Source organism: Theropithecus gelada, chromosome 4 (genome assembly GCF_003255815.1).
Source record: "Theropithecus gelada isolate Dixy chromosome 4, Tgel_1.0, whole genome shotgun sequence".
In the NCBI taxonomy this organism is placed as follows: Eukaryota; Metazoa; Chordata; class Mammalia; order Primates; family Cercopithecidae; genus Theropithecus; species Theropithecus gelada.
Window position 1 is genome coordinate 29,472,883 of NC_037671.1, and position 16,594 is coordinate 29,489,476.

Below are 16,594 nucleotides of genomic sequence, written 5' to 3' on the forward strand. Positions count from 1 at the left end.
TCTTAGTGTTGTTCTGAATCTTATTAATACATGTAAATCTCTAAGTACAGTACCAGCATCATAGCAGGTTCTATGTAAGTATTTCCTAGAATTAATGTGAGTAATCAATCAAGTCTCCTCTCCTCCTTCACCAAGCCGCCATCATTTGTTGCCTAGAGTGTCACAGTAGCTTCCTTCCTGGTCTCCCTATTTCCTAACATCTGGCCCACCGATGAGGACGGGATATATTGTGCAACCCCAGCAGGCATCATCCCATAGAATACAATGTAAATGGCGCCCCCTACCTCCCATCTTCCCTGGCAGCTGCCCCACTGCTATTTTCAATGTACGCATTTTCTCACGTCAGACTTTTCAGAGATTTTCCCTTCACCTTCAAACTAAAACTTCAGCCCCACAGCAGGCAACTGTTGATGTTATCTCCAGGGGAGGTGGATTTAGGAGTCATCAATGCAGACATCAGAATTAAGCCTTTCAGAATGGAAGACAATGAAAATCATTGAGGGTTAATACATGCAGGTGCTGTGCTGACTCTTCCTTAAATAACTTATGGACCATGTCTCATTTCCACCCTACAGACGAAGAAACAGAAACATTGAGTAATTAGTTAACCAGCTTTGGGTTCCAGGACTAATGAGTTGTGCATGACAACAGATGAAGATACAAAAAAAAAAAAAAGCCTAGAGACAGTAGATGGTAAGCCAGTGTGCCTGTGACATGCTGACAGATATCTAGATACAGCAGAAAGAATATTTGTGTTCATGGGAGGTCTGAAAGGCAACAAGTGGTGAGATAACCATGAGAAATGGACATTTCTTGATGAGACTAACTCAATAAAGGAGATTAATTTCTGGGCATTTTGCCGCAGCTACTACATGCAGGACACTGCACTAGGTCTTATAAAAGACAAAGAGAAGATAGCATCAAGTGCCTAGGTCTTGAAGGAGGGCTGAGTGCACTTTTCACTTAGCATACATTCTTGTGACTTACTTTTTTATCATACACTGTTGTAAGCAAAATGCATGTATTGTCTCATTCCATGCTCATAGCAACAACTCTAAAAGTCAAGTACTATTACTGTCCTTATTTTACAGGTAGGGAAACTGGGGCACAGAGAAGTTAGGGAACTGACCAAAGGTCACAGAGGCCACCTGACTTGAGAATTAGTGCTCTTATCCACTGTATTATGGAACTTCTCCTCACCAGTTTTGAACTTCAATGGCTGAGACCTACTAGATGGTAGGTTCTCAGTAAAAATTTGTTGAATCACTGAATTCATTTCTGCCCCATTTCACATCCATTTCTTTCCCAAGACTTCTTTCTTAGAGTTCAGTATAAAGCTGCATGAGAAATGGACCCAGGGCCTCGTACTTTGGAAACTACAAAGTTCAATGATATAAAGTATTGGGCCCAGAAACTCCTAATCTGAAGCTTAGCACCTCAGCTGCTGTGTCAGAATGACTTGGATCCTCCAAGCAAGTGTAGGGTGATCGTTCTTACTGATATAATTTCAAGCAGCAAAGCTTCTGATAGACTGTGAATTTAAAAATGAGCAAATGGGCCGGGCGCAGTGACTCATGTCTGTAATCCCAACACTTTGGGACGCCGAGGTGGGTGGCTCACCTGAGGTCAGGAGTTCGAGGTCAGCCTGGGCAATGGGTGAAACCCCGTCTCTACTAAAAATACAAGATTAGCTGGGCATGGTGGCACATGCCTGTAATCCCAGCTACTTTGGAGGCTGAGGCAGGAGAATCGCTTGAACCTGGGAGGCGGAGGATGCGGTGAGCCGAGATCACGCCATTGCACTTCAGCCTGGGCAACAAGAGTAAATCTCCGTCTCACCAGAAAAAAAAAAAAAAGAAAAAAAGCAGAAATAAAAATGAGCACATGAACATTTAAATAAATAAGTAAATAAGGATGATGGATAAATAGGGAATGAACAGTGGTATGGATTATAATAAAGTAAGGAAGTTTATTAAAATATTAAGTATATCACTATAATCTACATGGTAGCCAAATTGGTATTTACCAAAAATTCTTTCACCTTTGCTTTATGTTTTAGAAGTTTTATGACAAACTGTTGGGAAGGAAAAGGGGGAGGGAAAAATTTTGATATTCTGCTGATAACAGAGACCAGAAATACCGCTGGCTTAAACAAAACAAAGATTTTCTTGTTTTTTCTTGTTGTTGTTTTCATGTAAAATGAATTTAGATACTGGTAGTGCAGGGCTGATCTGGCAGTTCAGAGTTGTCATTCATGCCTCAGCCTGCTGATGACTTCATTCTCTGCTGTCTCTGCATGTGGCTTCCAACCCCAAGGTTGCCTTACGGTTCTAGGAGGGCTGCCGCACCTCCAGTTCAAAGGTCTACATCCTAGGCGAGAGAAAGAAGGAAGTACGGAGAGTGTACACTCACACTCCCAGCTATCTTGGCCTCCCTTTTGAAGGACCTCTGGGAGAAGCACAAACCCACAACTTTCACCTACAAACTATTGATTCCAACTTAGTCCCTTGCTTTCTGGTATCTATGAGATAGCAGAGCCTATTGCAGTACCCAAGAAAATTAGGCCTTATCACCAAGAAAAAAGGGGGACTGCATGATGCAGAAGCAACCAGTCATCTCAACCAGATACTGCACAGCCCAAATTCAAACTGTTACAATATAATCAAATTTCATCAACCCCAGTCACATCTTAATCTTAGGAGTTTTGATCACTGACTTGCAAATCCCAAAAGTGTGTTTTGAGGTCCTAGGCCACAGGAAGAACCAGTTTGTCCCACAGACGTCTTACAGAGATGGTATTCGCAGTCTATCTAGAGTCCGGCTTCAGATAATATGTACTCCACTGGCAGCACGAGAAATAAATACACAGGAAAATACAATATAGCACAAACCAGGAGCTGAGGGCGAATTAAGATGCTCAGAAACACCCACACTAAAAATTTGCTGAAAAAGGTAAAACATGTCAAGCAGCACCGCCTCTGGAAACCAGAAAAATTATATTATTTGATAACAGATCCTAAGCCTGGATGCTGGAGGTGCTTAAAAATGTGCACTGTGTCTGGCTTTCTTTCCACGTATACATTTATTTGACTCTGTAGTAAAATCTCCTCCTCCTTTATGTCCCATATTCATGCAAGTAGATGCTAGCAAACTGCCACAATAGCATTTTAATTAGTGTACATCTTTCTCTCTTCACCACATTATAGTCTTTTCTCATTTTGTTCTGCTGATATTTCTATTAAGATAAAAGACTTAATACGTAGAAATACTTATATACATGTACATGCAAGAATGATTCAAATAGACAAACACAGAAACACAAACACTAAGGGAGGTAGGGCTGGAATTTTTCTTCAATGTGTACAATTCAGTGTACTTTCAGTTTTCATTTCAACCTTCCTCAGTGGTTTTTTTCCTAGCAGCTGATGAGAAACATCACCTCTGAGCCAATCAAGAAACTAATTCTTCCAAAGAGAGATTATTCCAATTTCTCACGGAGACTTGACAGCCTCTGCTTTCTTTTCCCTTTCTTCCGAATGAGAGATTAAATCTCATAATAGAAAGAATGGAGAACTATTAACCACCTTTCTTCAGTGGGCTGTGATTCAGAGGGGAATACTAAGAAGTAAGTGGGGGATGTTGATTAGAGCCTGCGCTACAATGCCTGGGAGGACAGGGGCTGAATCGCTGAGAGTAGTGAGTGGGCATGCAGGAAGAGTACTTGCCCAGAGAAAGGGTGAGGTGCCTGTGTGTGTGTGTGTACGTGCGCCTGGGCACCCACACATACATGTGGGCACATGGGGAAGAGGCAAGTAGTGCAAAGAATAAAGACCTGCAGATGTTGCAATTTGGTGGAAGGAAAGGGAGACAACATAAATGAAGAAATATTCCAACTGCATGTTCTTAAGAACTTATTGTGGTCAGAAGAGGGCAAAAAAGTCTCTAAAATCTGTTTTGGCCAACTCAAGCCATCTATTCTAAGAGAGTCTAGAAAGAGATGTGCCTTATAGATTCATATGTAAATTTGTTCATTATAGAAATATTTATAATATAGAAAAATCTGAACCAGCATACACATACAACAGGCGAGGATAGACAAACAATGCATGGTTCTATCATAAAAGAGATTTCGATGCAGTCTTTAGGAATCATGTTTTTAATAAAGGGCAATTATTTTTCATTTTAATAGCATTAGGTCCATACGTTAAATCTTATTTTGTATGTTTTAGGTACAGAATCTGTTTTTCCTTCCAATAATCGTTTCCTCATAACCCAATATAAATGTTTCAATGGACATAATCTATTTCATTGTATGAATATATAATTATTTTTTAAAACTTTCCTAATTTTGGCTATTTCAATTATCTACATTTGGCTACTGTAGATTTTATTATATTTAACAGCCTCAGACATAAATTATTGTCTTAATTTCTGACTTTTTTTTTGCTTCAACAGTAATTCCTATAAGTGGAACTTTTGGGTAAAGCATACAACTTCTTCTTTTTTTAATAGCATTTCCTTATCAGAGCAAGTAACTTTTTAAAGACGCTTGCTGTATATATGACCAAAATGCTTCAAGAAATATTTCTACCACCAAAGTATGTGATTACTACTACAGATTTTTAATTTTATTGATTGACTGATTTGTAGAAATGGGGGTCTCATTGTGTTGCCCAGGCTGGTCTTAAACTCCTGGGCTCAAGGAATCCTCCCACCTTGACCATCCAAATTGCAAAGATTACAGGCATGAGCCACTACTTAAACTTTTATTCCTTTATGCTTTTCTTCATTTGCAATATTGACTATAATCAGGAAGAAAAATATAAACATCCTTTAAAAAGAATGAAAACACACGGCTCACTTTAAGCAGAGCAGAGAAATTGTTAACTTTGAAACCAATGATAATAAAAATGATATCCATTCTGTAGCAACATAAAGAGCAGTTTTGAGGAACAGAAGATGTGAAATGCAATGTTTAGTCTGGGTGGGTGCAAGATCCAGGCGAGGGTGGAGGATGGCCGGCTGCACAGACCTCTGTTCCAGTGCTTCCTCTTCATCCCTCCCCACCTCCGTCTGCAGACCTTGTTCTCAAAGGCCATTCCCAGACTCAGGTGGTCACAGCAGCGGGTGTTATGGCTGCAGACCTCATGCTCCTTTGCTTTGGAAGAAGCTGTTGAGAAGTTGGTATTTACTGAGCAGCTAATATGTTCCAGTCAGTATTATCACTCATAATAATTACTGTTAAGTAATACATGAAAAATTCTAAATTTAAAGCATTTCAATATTTTAAAAGTAAAGGGAGCAAAAGGCCAAAGTGATCTTTCGCTCACTTAACCTCCGATCTTCAGTTGAGCATGCATCTTTTTAGACTTTTGCAGGCATTTACATCTATAAATATGCAGAAATGTATAGCTTAGCTTTTGTTTTTCAACGGAATCATTAGTATAGTTCTGCAATGTGCTTTTTGACCGCTTAGTGTATCACCATTATCTACGTTCATGACAATAAAGCAACTCTTTTACCTGCTGCATTGAATTCCCTCTGAGGGATGAATCATCATTCTTCTAAGCAGTCTCTTGTTGGGTGGCTGGTTCAGTTGGTTACCACTTTTATACTTTAAAAATAGTGTGTCATTCTCACAGAGGCTTCTCTCTGCACCCATACAAGTACTTTGCTGGACTAGACATCAGGAAGTGGAATTGCTGGGACAATTGTGCACATTCTAAATTTCACACTTCATGATATTGTATGAATAAATAAAGTTCCAATGGTTTTGTCCCATGAACGAGATCACACAGCTTGTGAATCTTAGAACCTTTACATATTGCTTACCTTCTTTATGTCCTTAACACTAATATAGTAGTCCTCACCCATTGTAGGTGCTCAGTAAATATTTGTTGAATGACTTTATGAAGGGAAGAAAGAAACAATGGGTAAAGCCTGGTCTTATTTGCAGCTCTCTGATCTCTAGCCTTGAATTAAATGTGGTGGGTTCAGCCCCTGACTGACTCCAGAGCCCCCACCAGGCAGTCTTCCTGAATCCCACCGGGAGTCCACTGGGCCATGACTTGACCATGGTGATGGCCAAGAGTTGGGGCTTTCAGGAGTCCACAGTGTTGGACACCCACAGTGGTGGACCCCAGTGGAACCAGGGAGCCCAGTAAAGAGGGTCCTGCATGAATCAGAGGGAGATAGTAGAGGGTTGGACATGGCAGGGGAAGTTTGGGGAAGTGATAGGATTCTGAATATTTTCAAGCAGTAGAGTCAAGGATTTCTTGATTGAATAACATGAACATTATACATAGACATGTTTTTACAGGTAATTTTCCATGTTGGAACTCAAAGGTAAAGACATTGAGGACAGGCCTTTTTGGCAGAGGTAAGATCTTCTTTGGTCACCATACTTGCGTTGTCCCTGGGGAAGTGGACGTTTCCATGTGGAATCCTAAAGCTTCTTCTGGGTCATTGTGTCTGTCCCTCACCTTCTGGTGTCTCCTGGTATGCCGCACGGATGAAAATGGCAAGTTCCCTGGCCTTTCTTCTGCTCAACTTTCATGGTTGCCTCCTCTTGGTCCAGCTGCTTACTCCTTGCTCAGGTAGGGAATGATGCAACGCTTGTTTCTGAGGCAGGCAATTACCTATGAATGTCCTCTTAGAACTTTTTACTCCTTCCCATACCTGGAGGTCCATTCCAACCTGAAGGATCACCTGTCACAAAGAGACAAAGGGTGCTTCTGTTAGGATTGGTTTCCTCTCAAGGTTCTCTGCATCTCGCCTTCCCTGTCTGAGAAGCACCCTTCCTCTCATGACCCCAACTCCAACACCCACTGACGGAGCCTCTCCCTTGTGCTGACAGCTCAGTTTGCTGTGCTTGGACCCCATGGGCCCATCCTGGCCATGGTAGGTGAAGATGCTGATCTGCCCTGTCACCTGTTCCCGACCATGAGTGCAGAGACCATGGAGCTGAGGTGGGTGAGTTCCAACCTTAGGCAGGTGGTGAACGTGTATGCAGATGGAAAGGAAGTGGAAGACAGGCAGAGTGCACTGTATCGTGGGAGAACTTCGATTCTACGGGATGACATCACTGCAGGGAAGGCTGCTCTCCGAATACACAATGTCACAGCCTCTGACAGTGGAAAGTACTTGTGTTATTTCCAAGATGGTGACTTCTATGAAAAAGCCCTGGTGGAGCTGAAGGTTGCAGGTGAGCCTCCAGGTTTTGTTCTGAGAACATTTCTCTGTAGGATCTAAAGCAGAGGCAGAGTTCCTCTTCCAAAAGCACTGCAGACACTCCTGGCTGCTCACTAGCAATTACCAGCACTGCCTTCCAACTTAGCTTCTCTGAGTCCCTTAAGAAAGACACATTCTTTCTTTAGAAAGAATTCCTGATGTATCCTACATGCTCAAGTAAACAACTCCCTCCCGCTGGAGACCAGAGATATAAGGGAAATGAAGGACGAAGGAGAGGAAGCATAAGAAACCATCTCTTCAGTGGCTGGCACACCATCATTTTGGTTTAGTTGTGTAACAGACGGCTTCTGTTGTGTCTCCAAGTGCACACTACCATGGACCCCGGGAGGTGGAATAGTGACTGTATCTGCTGCCAGTGTTTTCCAATCACTGACTCCCAGAGAGATTTTTGTAGTAGAACAAGGCATGTTTCTTACTTGTTGCAGTGAGGAAGAACACACATCATGGGGAGCTGTGGCAGTATCTCAGTAAGAAGGTTTTAGAGCAGATTTATTATACAATTTGGGTTTGTGTTAGGGGATTTGGGGGATGGTTTATAGACTTAGCCCTCTGCTCTGGATGAGATACTGTCAGGAAGGTGTGGGGAGATGAATTCTGCTAGTGGGAGCCTTAGTCAAGCTTATCTAGGAGGAAGGAGACTAAGATGAGACTAAAGCTGTAATTGATGAAGAGGCAGCAATTCGTCATTGCCGATGGGGGATGTTTGGTCATTGTTGTGGTTTGGACAATGTTCATGTTTTTCTCTGCACTCACACATGATGTGGGGTGGTCTTGTATTTTCCATGATCTGTCACAGTGATAAAGCACTATTTTTTGTGTTCTGTGAAATTGTTCATGTTCAACAGGAGGATACCAAGACCTGGTGTCAGGTTCCAGATGCCGAGGACAGCTTTTTTCTTTCTCAGTGCAGTCCCTTGCCTCATGGCTTCTGGTTGGGTTTGGTTTAAGGAGAGCTATAGTAGACAATGGTAGGAGGAAGAGAAAAGGGAGAGGTCTGGGTGCTTATTTCCTGGCTTCCTGACTGCAAGATACCCTCAGGATGGCTGCATTGCCTTGCTGAAGGTCACAGGTCAACTCAGGAATGTCCTCAATGCATCAATCTCTTCATCTATGTCTCCAGAACAGATCCCTCTCCTCCTCCCTCTGGTAATTGGGGTGAGTTTTCTTCTCATCATGACCACACTTGTGTAAATAACTCCTGAATGAAATCTTTCTAGAATTATCAAATGTGAGTCTGCCATTGATTCCTATTGAGACCCTCCCTGATATAGGAGTTCTCAAGAATTTATGTCAATTTATCCTTCCACAGCATTGGGTTCTGATCTTCACGTTGAAGTGAAGGGTTATGAGGATAGAGGGATCCATCTGGAGTGCAGGTCCACTGGCTGGTACCCACAACCCCAAATATAGTGGAGCAACACCAGGGGAGAGGACATCCTGGTTGTGGAAGCACCTGTGGTTGCAGATGGAGTGGGCCTGTATGCAGTAGCAGCATCCGTGATCATGAGAGGCAGCTCTGGGAAGGGTGTATCCTGCATCATCAGAAATTCCCTCCTCGGCCTGGAAAAGACAGCCAGCATTTCCATCACAGGTCAGTACCCTGCTTGGCCTCAGCTTTACTGAGCTGAGCTGTGGCAGTTGATGAAAGGGAATGTGTGAGTCTCTACTGTGTGAGTCTCTGCGGTCAACCTGGGTCTCTGCACTGCATGTAAGGCTCAAAGCAGGGACTTGGAGGCCACTCCCTGCTCCAGGGGAGCTTCCCCACTCCACAAAGCTGTCCATGCCACAAGTGTTTACTGATCACTTCCTGTCTGACAGAAACAGAAAGTGTGACAGGCAGTGGGAATTGGGGAAAAACATTAAGATAATCTCCTTATGTAAAGTCAAATGACAAAATGGGAAAACATATATATATTTACAAACTCATAGAGAAAGAGCTAATATTTTTGAAACAGAAGATTTTAAAAACTGAGTAAAAAATTTTTAACAAAGGTCATGAATTGTTAATTCACAGGAAAGGAAATAACCCGCAAAAGCGTGCTCATTCTCACTCATTAGGGAAACATATATAGGAAATTATTTTTCACTTATGATATTGGCAAAAATCAAAACCACACTGCCTTGCTTGATAACACATGGTTATGACAGGAATGTAGGAAGGCAGTGATTCTCAGTCGTTTGGTCGTGTCTCTTGTATTTTTGGTGTTCATTAGCTCAAGTTCTGTTGGGGGGTCTATCCAAACTACATATTTATTGATCCAAAATTCCAGTTCTGGGATGCGCTTCCATTTGTATGAGATGATCCATGTAAAAGGTTTCTGGGGTTTCTTTTGTTGTTGTTGTTGTTTGGTTGGTTGGTTGGTTTTGGAGAGGGAGTCTCACTCTTCTGCCCAGGCTGGAGTGCAATGGCGCAATCTCAGCTCACTCCAACCTCCTCCTCCTCAGTTCAAGAGATCCTCCTGTCACAGCCTCCCCAGTAGCTGGGATTACAAGCATGCACCATCACAACAGGCTAATTTTTACATTTTTACTAGAGATGTGATTTCACCATGTTGACCAGACTAGTTTCAAACTCCAGACCCCACTTGATCCGCCTGTCTCAGCCTCCTAAGGTGCTGGGATTACAAGTGTGAGTCACCGGCCCGGCCTGTAAGAAGTTTCTTATAGCATTGATTATGATTGTATAAGGTTAGAAGTTATGCAGATGCTCACTGATGGTGAACTTCCATACAAGGGAATACTGCCCAGTTGTGAAAGAAAAAAGAGACAATTCTCTCTATACTACTGTGGAAAGATCTCCAAGACACACTCTACACAGAGAGTGAGATACAGAGTGATGTATATAGAATGTTATTTTTAGTTTAAACAGGAGGAAAAATAGGAACATATTTTAATGGACTTTTTTTAGTTCTTGATTGTGTTATTTAATTTACATTTTTAAAATTTAACAAGCAATTTGGTAACCCTCACTGTACACCAGGCACTATATTTACTTATTTAGAGACAGAGTCTCAGTCTGTCACCCAGGCTGGAATGCTATGGACAATCTTGGCTCACTGCAAGCTCCACTTCCCAGGTTGAAGCAATTCTATAGCCTCAGCCTCCCAAGTAGTTGGGATTACAGGGACATGCCACTATGCCCGGCCGATTTTTGTAATTTTAGTAAATGTGGGTTTTCACCATGTTGGTCAAGCTGGTCTAGAACTCCTGACCTCAAGTGATCTGCCCACCTCGGCCTCACAAAGTGCTGGGATTACAGGCATGAGCCACTGCGCACAGCCCATCAGGCCCTTTATAAGTATTAACTTAATTCTTCTAACCTTAGGAGATAGGTATTATCATTACCCTCATTTTATAGATTAGGCCACTACAAACAGAGGTTATGTAAGTAGTCCAACATCACATTGCTGGTCACAAGGGCAAGTCAGCATTTAAACCCAGGCCCTCTGACTCCACAGTTTATGTCCCTAAGCATCATATTAAGTGGACTAAAGAGAAGTTAATAGATGGACGGAGGGAGAACTGGGTGGATGGGAGCGTTGCATGATTTCATGTATTTGTAGTTTTTGTACCATGGAAATGTGTTACTGGTTGAAAAAAATATTTAGAAAAAAAAATGAGTATGACTCTGCTCAAGTTAATTTCCATATGAGAGGCAGACATCTCAAGATAGTAGTAGCTTGTAGTGAGGGTTTACCAAAGTCTTCTCTACAGTCCTCTGAGACTTTAGAGAGAGAACGCTTATTTAACCTCATGAGATTGATTCCATGCCCCCAACCTGGGCTGAGAAGCTAAAGTTTGGGGTGCTAAGGTTGGGGAGGCTGAGTGCACCAGCACCCATGACCCACAGCTCTCCCCTTCGCAGACCCCTTCTTCAGGAGCACCCAGCCCTGGATCGCAGCCCTGGAAAAGACCCTGCCTATCTCGCTGCTGCTTCTCGCAGGAGCCAGTTACTTCTTGTGGAGACAACAGAAGGAAAAAATTGCCCTGTCCAGGGAGACAGAAAGAGAGCGAGAGATGAAAGAAATGGGATATGCTGCAACAAAGCAGGAAATAAGCCTAAGAGGTATCCAAATCGAACAGAGAATCTAAGCCCCAGGCTTGCAGGCCCAGCCTGAAGATCTCACCCCCATCCCCACCCTGGCACTGCATCATGTTTAAGGTTTATTTTCCCGAAATCCCCCTCACCCATAATTGTTCTTTTTTTTTCTCTCTCTCTCTCTTTTTTTGTTTATTTTCCAGAGAAGCTCCAGAAGGAACTCAGTAAGTTCCCATTCCCCCAGAGACCCAGGCATGTCTTCTTATCCCCACTTTGAGAGTCTTGATAACTGTTCCTTCCCTGTTCATTCCATTGCAGAGTGGAGAAAAATCCAGTACATGGCTCATGAGTGACTCTGACATTTTTTCTGAATTTGAATCTATGATTCTCTTCTACTTGGAAATTTTCCAGCCCATAAGTCTTTGCCCAGGGTTGAAAAATGGTCCTAGATCCCCTTACTTAGGAAAAGAAAGTAAATGAGGCTCTTTGGAGAAACCACCCAGAAGGAGTCTCTCTCTCTCCTCTTTCTCTCTAAGAAAAGAAAAAGAGATCTTCAATCTCTTTGTACTGGGGGCCACAGACATTTATGCCCTAAAAAGCACTGAGGAAATCCAGGGGTACACTTCAAAAGGAAGAGGAAAGAGAAGGATGAGGTGCATTTTCTATGGCAGGAAACTTACTTGTTGTTTTCCATAATCTAGAGGAGGTTGAAAGGAAAACAAGAAGGGAAGATTTAAGAGATAAGAAAATCAGAAAAGAGAGAGGGAGAAAATGTGTCCAATAAAGAGGAGTAGCTACAGTGGCTCAATTGGTACAGATTGATCATAGCTGCTTTCAAAACTAGTCCCTGAAATTGCACATTAAATTTCCCAAATTCTGTTTAGAGCACGGTAGGAAATGATACAGATCGAGAAGGATGGATCTTCTACTTCTAGACATTCACATATAGACATGGTGACACCTATGCCCAGGTACAGGAGTATAGACAGATTCAAAATAGATTAGGTGGGTTCCATTGGGAAGGAACTCTCACAGTGACTGCATTGCCACTAGCATTCAACCAGTGTTCCCAGACTGGATATTAAGAAGAAGAGGTGAAGAGAGAATTCAGCATGCAGAGTGAGACCATAGGGAAGGGTGGAATGGTCAAAAAGAAAGACTAGATGGACGCGAAAGGAAGGGGAAGGGACCAACAGAGCAAAGGCAGTGTTCATGTGACATCTCTGTCTTTCTTTCATTGTAGGGGGAGAGAAGTCTTTGGCCTATCATGGTGAGTGAGCCTGATGCTCTCTGGGTTTGCCGGGTCATGTACCATGAACATTTCAACCTTTTCTCTGCTGTGACTCATTGACGTTCTCAGTTGGATTAATCAGTTCTAACCCATAGACTCAATTTTGCATGGTAGGGGGTTGACTTCTGCTTTTTTGGAGCCTCTGAGAGACTCCTGACCCCACATATGCCCAGGCAAAGCATAGCCATGCAGCCTGCACCCCTCATGGCACAGGGAGCCAAGCCTGACATTGTTTAGAAGGTGCCACCTCTGATCCATCAGACCTGTACAGGAGGGAGGCTGAACCCTGGAAGAGACGCTGAAGAAAAGGAGAGAAAACATATAGTGAAAGGAGAATGGAGTGGAGAAAAGAATAAAACTACTGACCTTCTTCTTATCTGTGTCTCTTTCCTTTCAGAATGGAAAATGGCCCTCTTCAAGCCTGGTGAGTAAATCACTGTATGTTCCCTGGACCAACAACCTGAGGGACTATATTCCTTTTTCCTCCTCCAACTCTTGTGATTTGGGGAAGAAAAGTTCTTTGACTAAGAGAGTTTGGGGTAGACAACATTAAATCCCAATCTGAAAAGTGGGCCCATCTCCAAGACCCTTCCTGCTGAGAGCCCAGGGAACCAGAGAGAATTGCTGCCTTGGGCTTCCTCAGACCTTTCTGGGAAGGAAGACACATAAAGGGTGGAGCTGAGGGGAAGATGACACACCCTGAGTGATACTGCAGGGAGAGTGAGGATGGAAATGCCCAACAGAAGAGGTGAAGCCTGCCCAAAGAACTTTGCCCTTTCCAGGCTTCTCATGCCACCTACCGCCTGTGTCATTTCAAAGGATTTAATGCTTCTGAGTTTTGGCCTCCACATTTTTCGATGATGATTGCAATCTGTGTTTGTGGGGGTTGAGGTGAAGACTGAAGGAATCATAAATATCCATTGCTCAAAAACCTACTTAGAAAGAAATGATGAGTTCACACTGCGTGGTTGAAGAAGGTTTGCAGAAAAGAGGGTTAAGGGAAAGCAACAAAGAAAAGTGCAGTGCCCCCATGGTTCCCAACAGTGGGGAGCTGTCTCCACCCCTAGCCTGGGAGGAATAGGGAGGGGAGTCAGTTACTGGAACCCAGAGAAAAGTAGCACAAAGAGAGGGCTTCCTGAGAAGAGTCGTCAGGCCTTGTTAGAGCCACACCAGCTGCTGCTGGCAGGGAGGAAGCAGGAAAATAAACGGTGTGTCTCTCCTTTCTTTCTCCTTCCAATTTTTGCCAGGGCCTCCCATTGGCCAAACCCAACAGCAAACTAGAGGACAAGGGAGCCCAGTGGCACTGTCCCTAGAGTACAGATTCCTGGGGCCCAGAAGAGGGTGGAGAAAGCTGAAGGTTGGAGAGTGAATCACGGGCCCCCACAGAGCCCAGCACAGAGACTACCTTGCAGCTATTAGAATATCAGGAGCTTTCTTCATGCCCTGCTGTGGGCTGAGTAAATAACATGATTCCCTTATACTACGCTAGAGATTCGTATTTTTATCCCCATTTTTCAGTTGAGGAAATGCTTCAGATGACGCTCCACCTTGTTAAATAAATTGGATGTATGGAAAAATAGACTGCAGAAAAGGGAAATTCATTTAGTTCATGAGTGGTCGAGTGACGACTGAAATTTAACCTTTGATTATAAAGCATTCAGGGGCAGAGTCAATCTGGGGAGGGAAACAAGAAAAATGTAGTAAGAGGATCCTTGTTGCTTCCTGAGGCAGCATCAGGGTATTGGGTTAGGCAAATACTGACCTTACTTTCATTTCCCCTCTGGACACAAGACCCCTTAAGCTTTCTCCCATGACATCGATGAGAGAGTCAAATTCAGGGCAGGTGAAGTACGCCAGGTTATAGAAGGACCTCCTCAGCATGGCCCAGGCCTTGCATGCTGAGGCTCTGAAATCCAGGAAAAATGGCTGACCCCATGGACACCTCCTCAAACTCTCTGCAGCGGATGTGATTCTGGATCCAGACACGGCAAATGCCATCCTCCTTGTTTCTGAAGACCAGAGGAGTGTGCAGCGTGCCGAAGAGCCGCGGGATCTGCCAGACAACCCTGAGAGATTTGAACGGCGTTACTGTGTGCCTGGCCGTGAAAACTTCACGTAAGGGAGACATTACTGGGAGGTGGAGGTAGGGGACAGGAAAGAGTGGAATATAGGGGTGTGTAGTAAGAATGTGCAGAGAAAAGTTTGGGTCAAAATGACACCGGAGAATGGATACTGGACTATAGGACTGACTGATGGGAATAAGTATCGGGCTCTCACTGAGGCCAGAAACAACCTGAAACTTCCTGAGCCCCCTAAGAAAGTGGGGATCTTCCTGGACCATGAGACTGGAGAGATCTCATTCTACAATGCCACGGATGGATCTCATATCTACACCTTTCCGCACACCACTTTCTCTGAGCCTCTGTATCCTGTATTCAGAATTTTGACCTTGGAGCCCACTGCCCTGACCATTTGCCCAACACCAAAACAAGTAGAGAGTTCCCCCGATCCTGACCTAGTGCCTGATCATTCCCTGGAGACACCAGTGGCCCCAGGCTTAGCTAATGAAAATGGAGAGCCTCGGGCTGAAGTAACATCTCTGCTTCTGCCTGCCCACCCTGGAGTTGATGGCCTCCCCCTCCACAACAACCAATCAGAACCATAAAGCTACAGGCACTCACTGAAGCATTTTACTGATATTCATTCGATGATTCCATATGACAGTTGTTTGAGTTTGGTACCACCTTATTGTCCCTTTATACAGATAAGGAAACTGGGGTACAGAAAGGTGAATTAACTTTACAAAGTAGACATGACTAGTGAACAACAGAGCTGGGATCTAAACAACAATAACTAACATTAACAGAGAATTTAAACTGTTCTGAGTGCTGTGTTGTACGCTTTAGTGGATGTCAGTCCTTTGATCCTCACAATACCCCATCGGGTAGTCTCATTTTGCAAGTATGGAAGTTGAGGCAGGGCAATATTAAGTAATTTACATAACTCATATCGTAATTTGTGTAGTTGGGAGATGTTCAGCCTCAGTCCCTGGCTAATTGCCCATTCTTTTCCAGCCTGATGTTTTCCCATGGGAAGAACCTACATGTAGCCCTGAGGTTTCCTCCCCAGAACAGCTCCAGGGTACAGATCATTGTAAGTGGTTGTGGAGTTGACATCCCTATTGACTCCTTCCCAGCTGATTATCAGAGCCTTAGACCCAGCACTCCTTGGATTAGCTCTGCAGAGTGTCTTGGTTGAGAGAATAACCTCATAGTACCCACATGACATGTGACTTGGAATGAGACTAGAGGCCCCTCGCAATAAATAATGGGGCACAGATGTGTGCCCACCCAAAAATGTGATAAGTGATATCGCAGCCAGAACCAGCCTTCTTACAGTCAAGGTTTCCAGGCAGAACAAATACCCTAAAGACTCTCTGTGATATAGGAAATTTGGATGAAGGAAGCTAGAAGAATTACAGGGATGGTTTTAATCCCGCTATGGACTCAGTCTTCTGGAAATAGGTCTGTCCACCCCTGGTCATTGGTGGATGTTAAACCCATATTCCTTTCAACTGATGCCTGCTAGGGAAAACTACTCCTCATTATCATCACTATTAATGCTCACCACTGTATCCCCTCTACTTGGCAAGTGGTTGTCAAGTTCTAGTCATTTAATAAAGTGTTAATAATGCTTACTCCTCAACTTGGCTTTTTCTAGACTGTGGAGTCTACTCAGCAAAGAGGAGTAGTCTGCACACCCACTGTACTCACCACAGTCTCAGTTTACCTCACTACAGCGTTTTCACAAAACCCTTATTGGGTGCATTTTCTATTGCTGCCATCTGAATTATCAGAAATTTATAAACATTCTTTTTTTTGTTTTTTTGTTTTTTTGTTTTTGAGACTGGATCATACCACTCCCAGGCTGGAGTACAATCTCAGCTCACTGCAACCTCCGCCTCCCAGGTTCAAGTGATTCTCCTGCCGTAGCCTCCTGAGTAGCTGGGATTA

General features: G+C 43.4%; 1 protein-coding gene across 1 annotated transcript; it reads left to right on the forward strand.

Moving 5' to 3' along the window:
• The first annotated feature begins 6,511 nt into the window (after positions 1-6,511).
• On the forward strand, positions 6,512-16,273 carry LOC112623083 (butyrophilin subfamily 3 member A3-like). The gene is given in 11 exon segments (XM_025383281.1): positions 6,512-6,596; positions 6,857-7,204; positions 8,561-8,842; positions 11,117-11,317; positions 11,494-11,514; positions 11,609-11,635; positions 12,534-12,560; positions 12,979-13,005; positions 14,543-15,212; positions 15,214-15,250; positions 15,252-16,273. Coding segments are annotated over 11 exon segments (1,752 nt in total). The 3' UTR covers positions 15,279-16,273.
• The last annotated feature ends 321 nt before the right edge of the window (positions 16,274-16,594 follow it).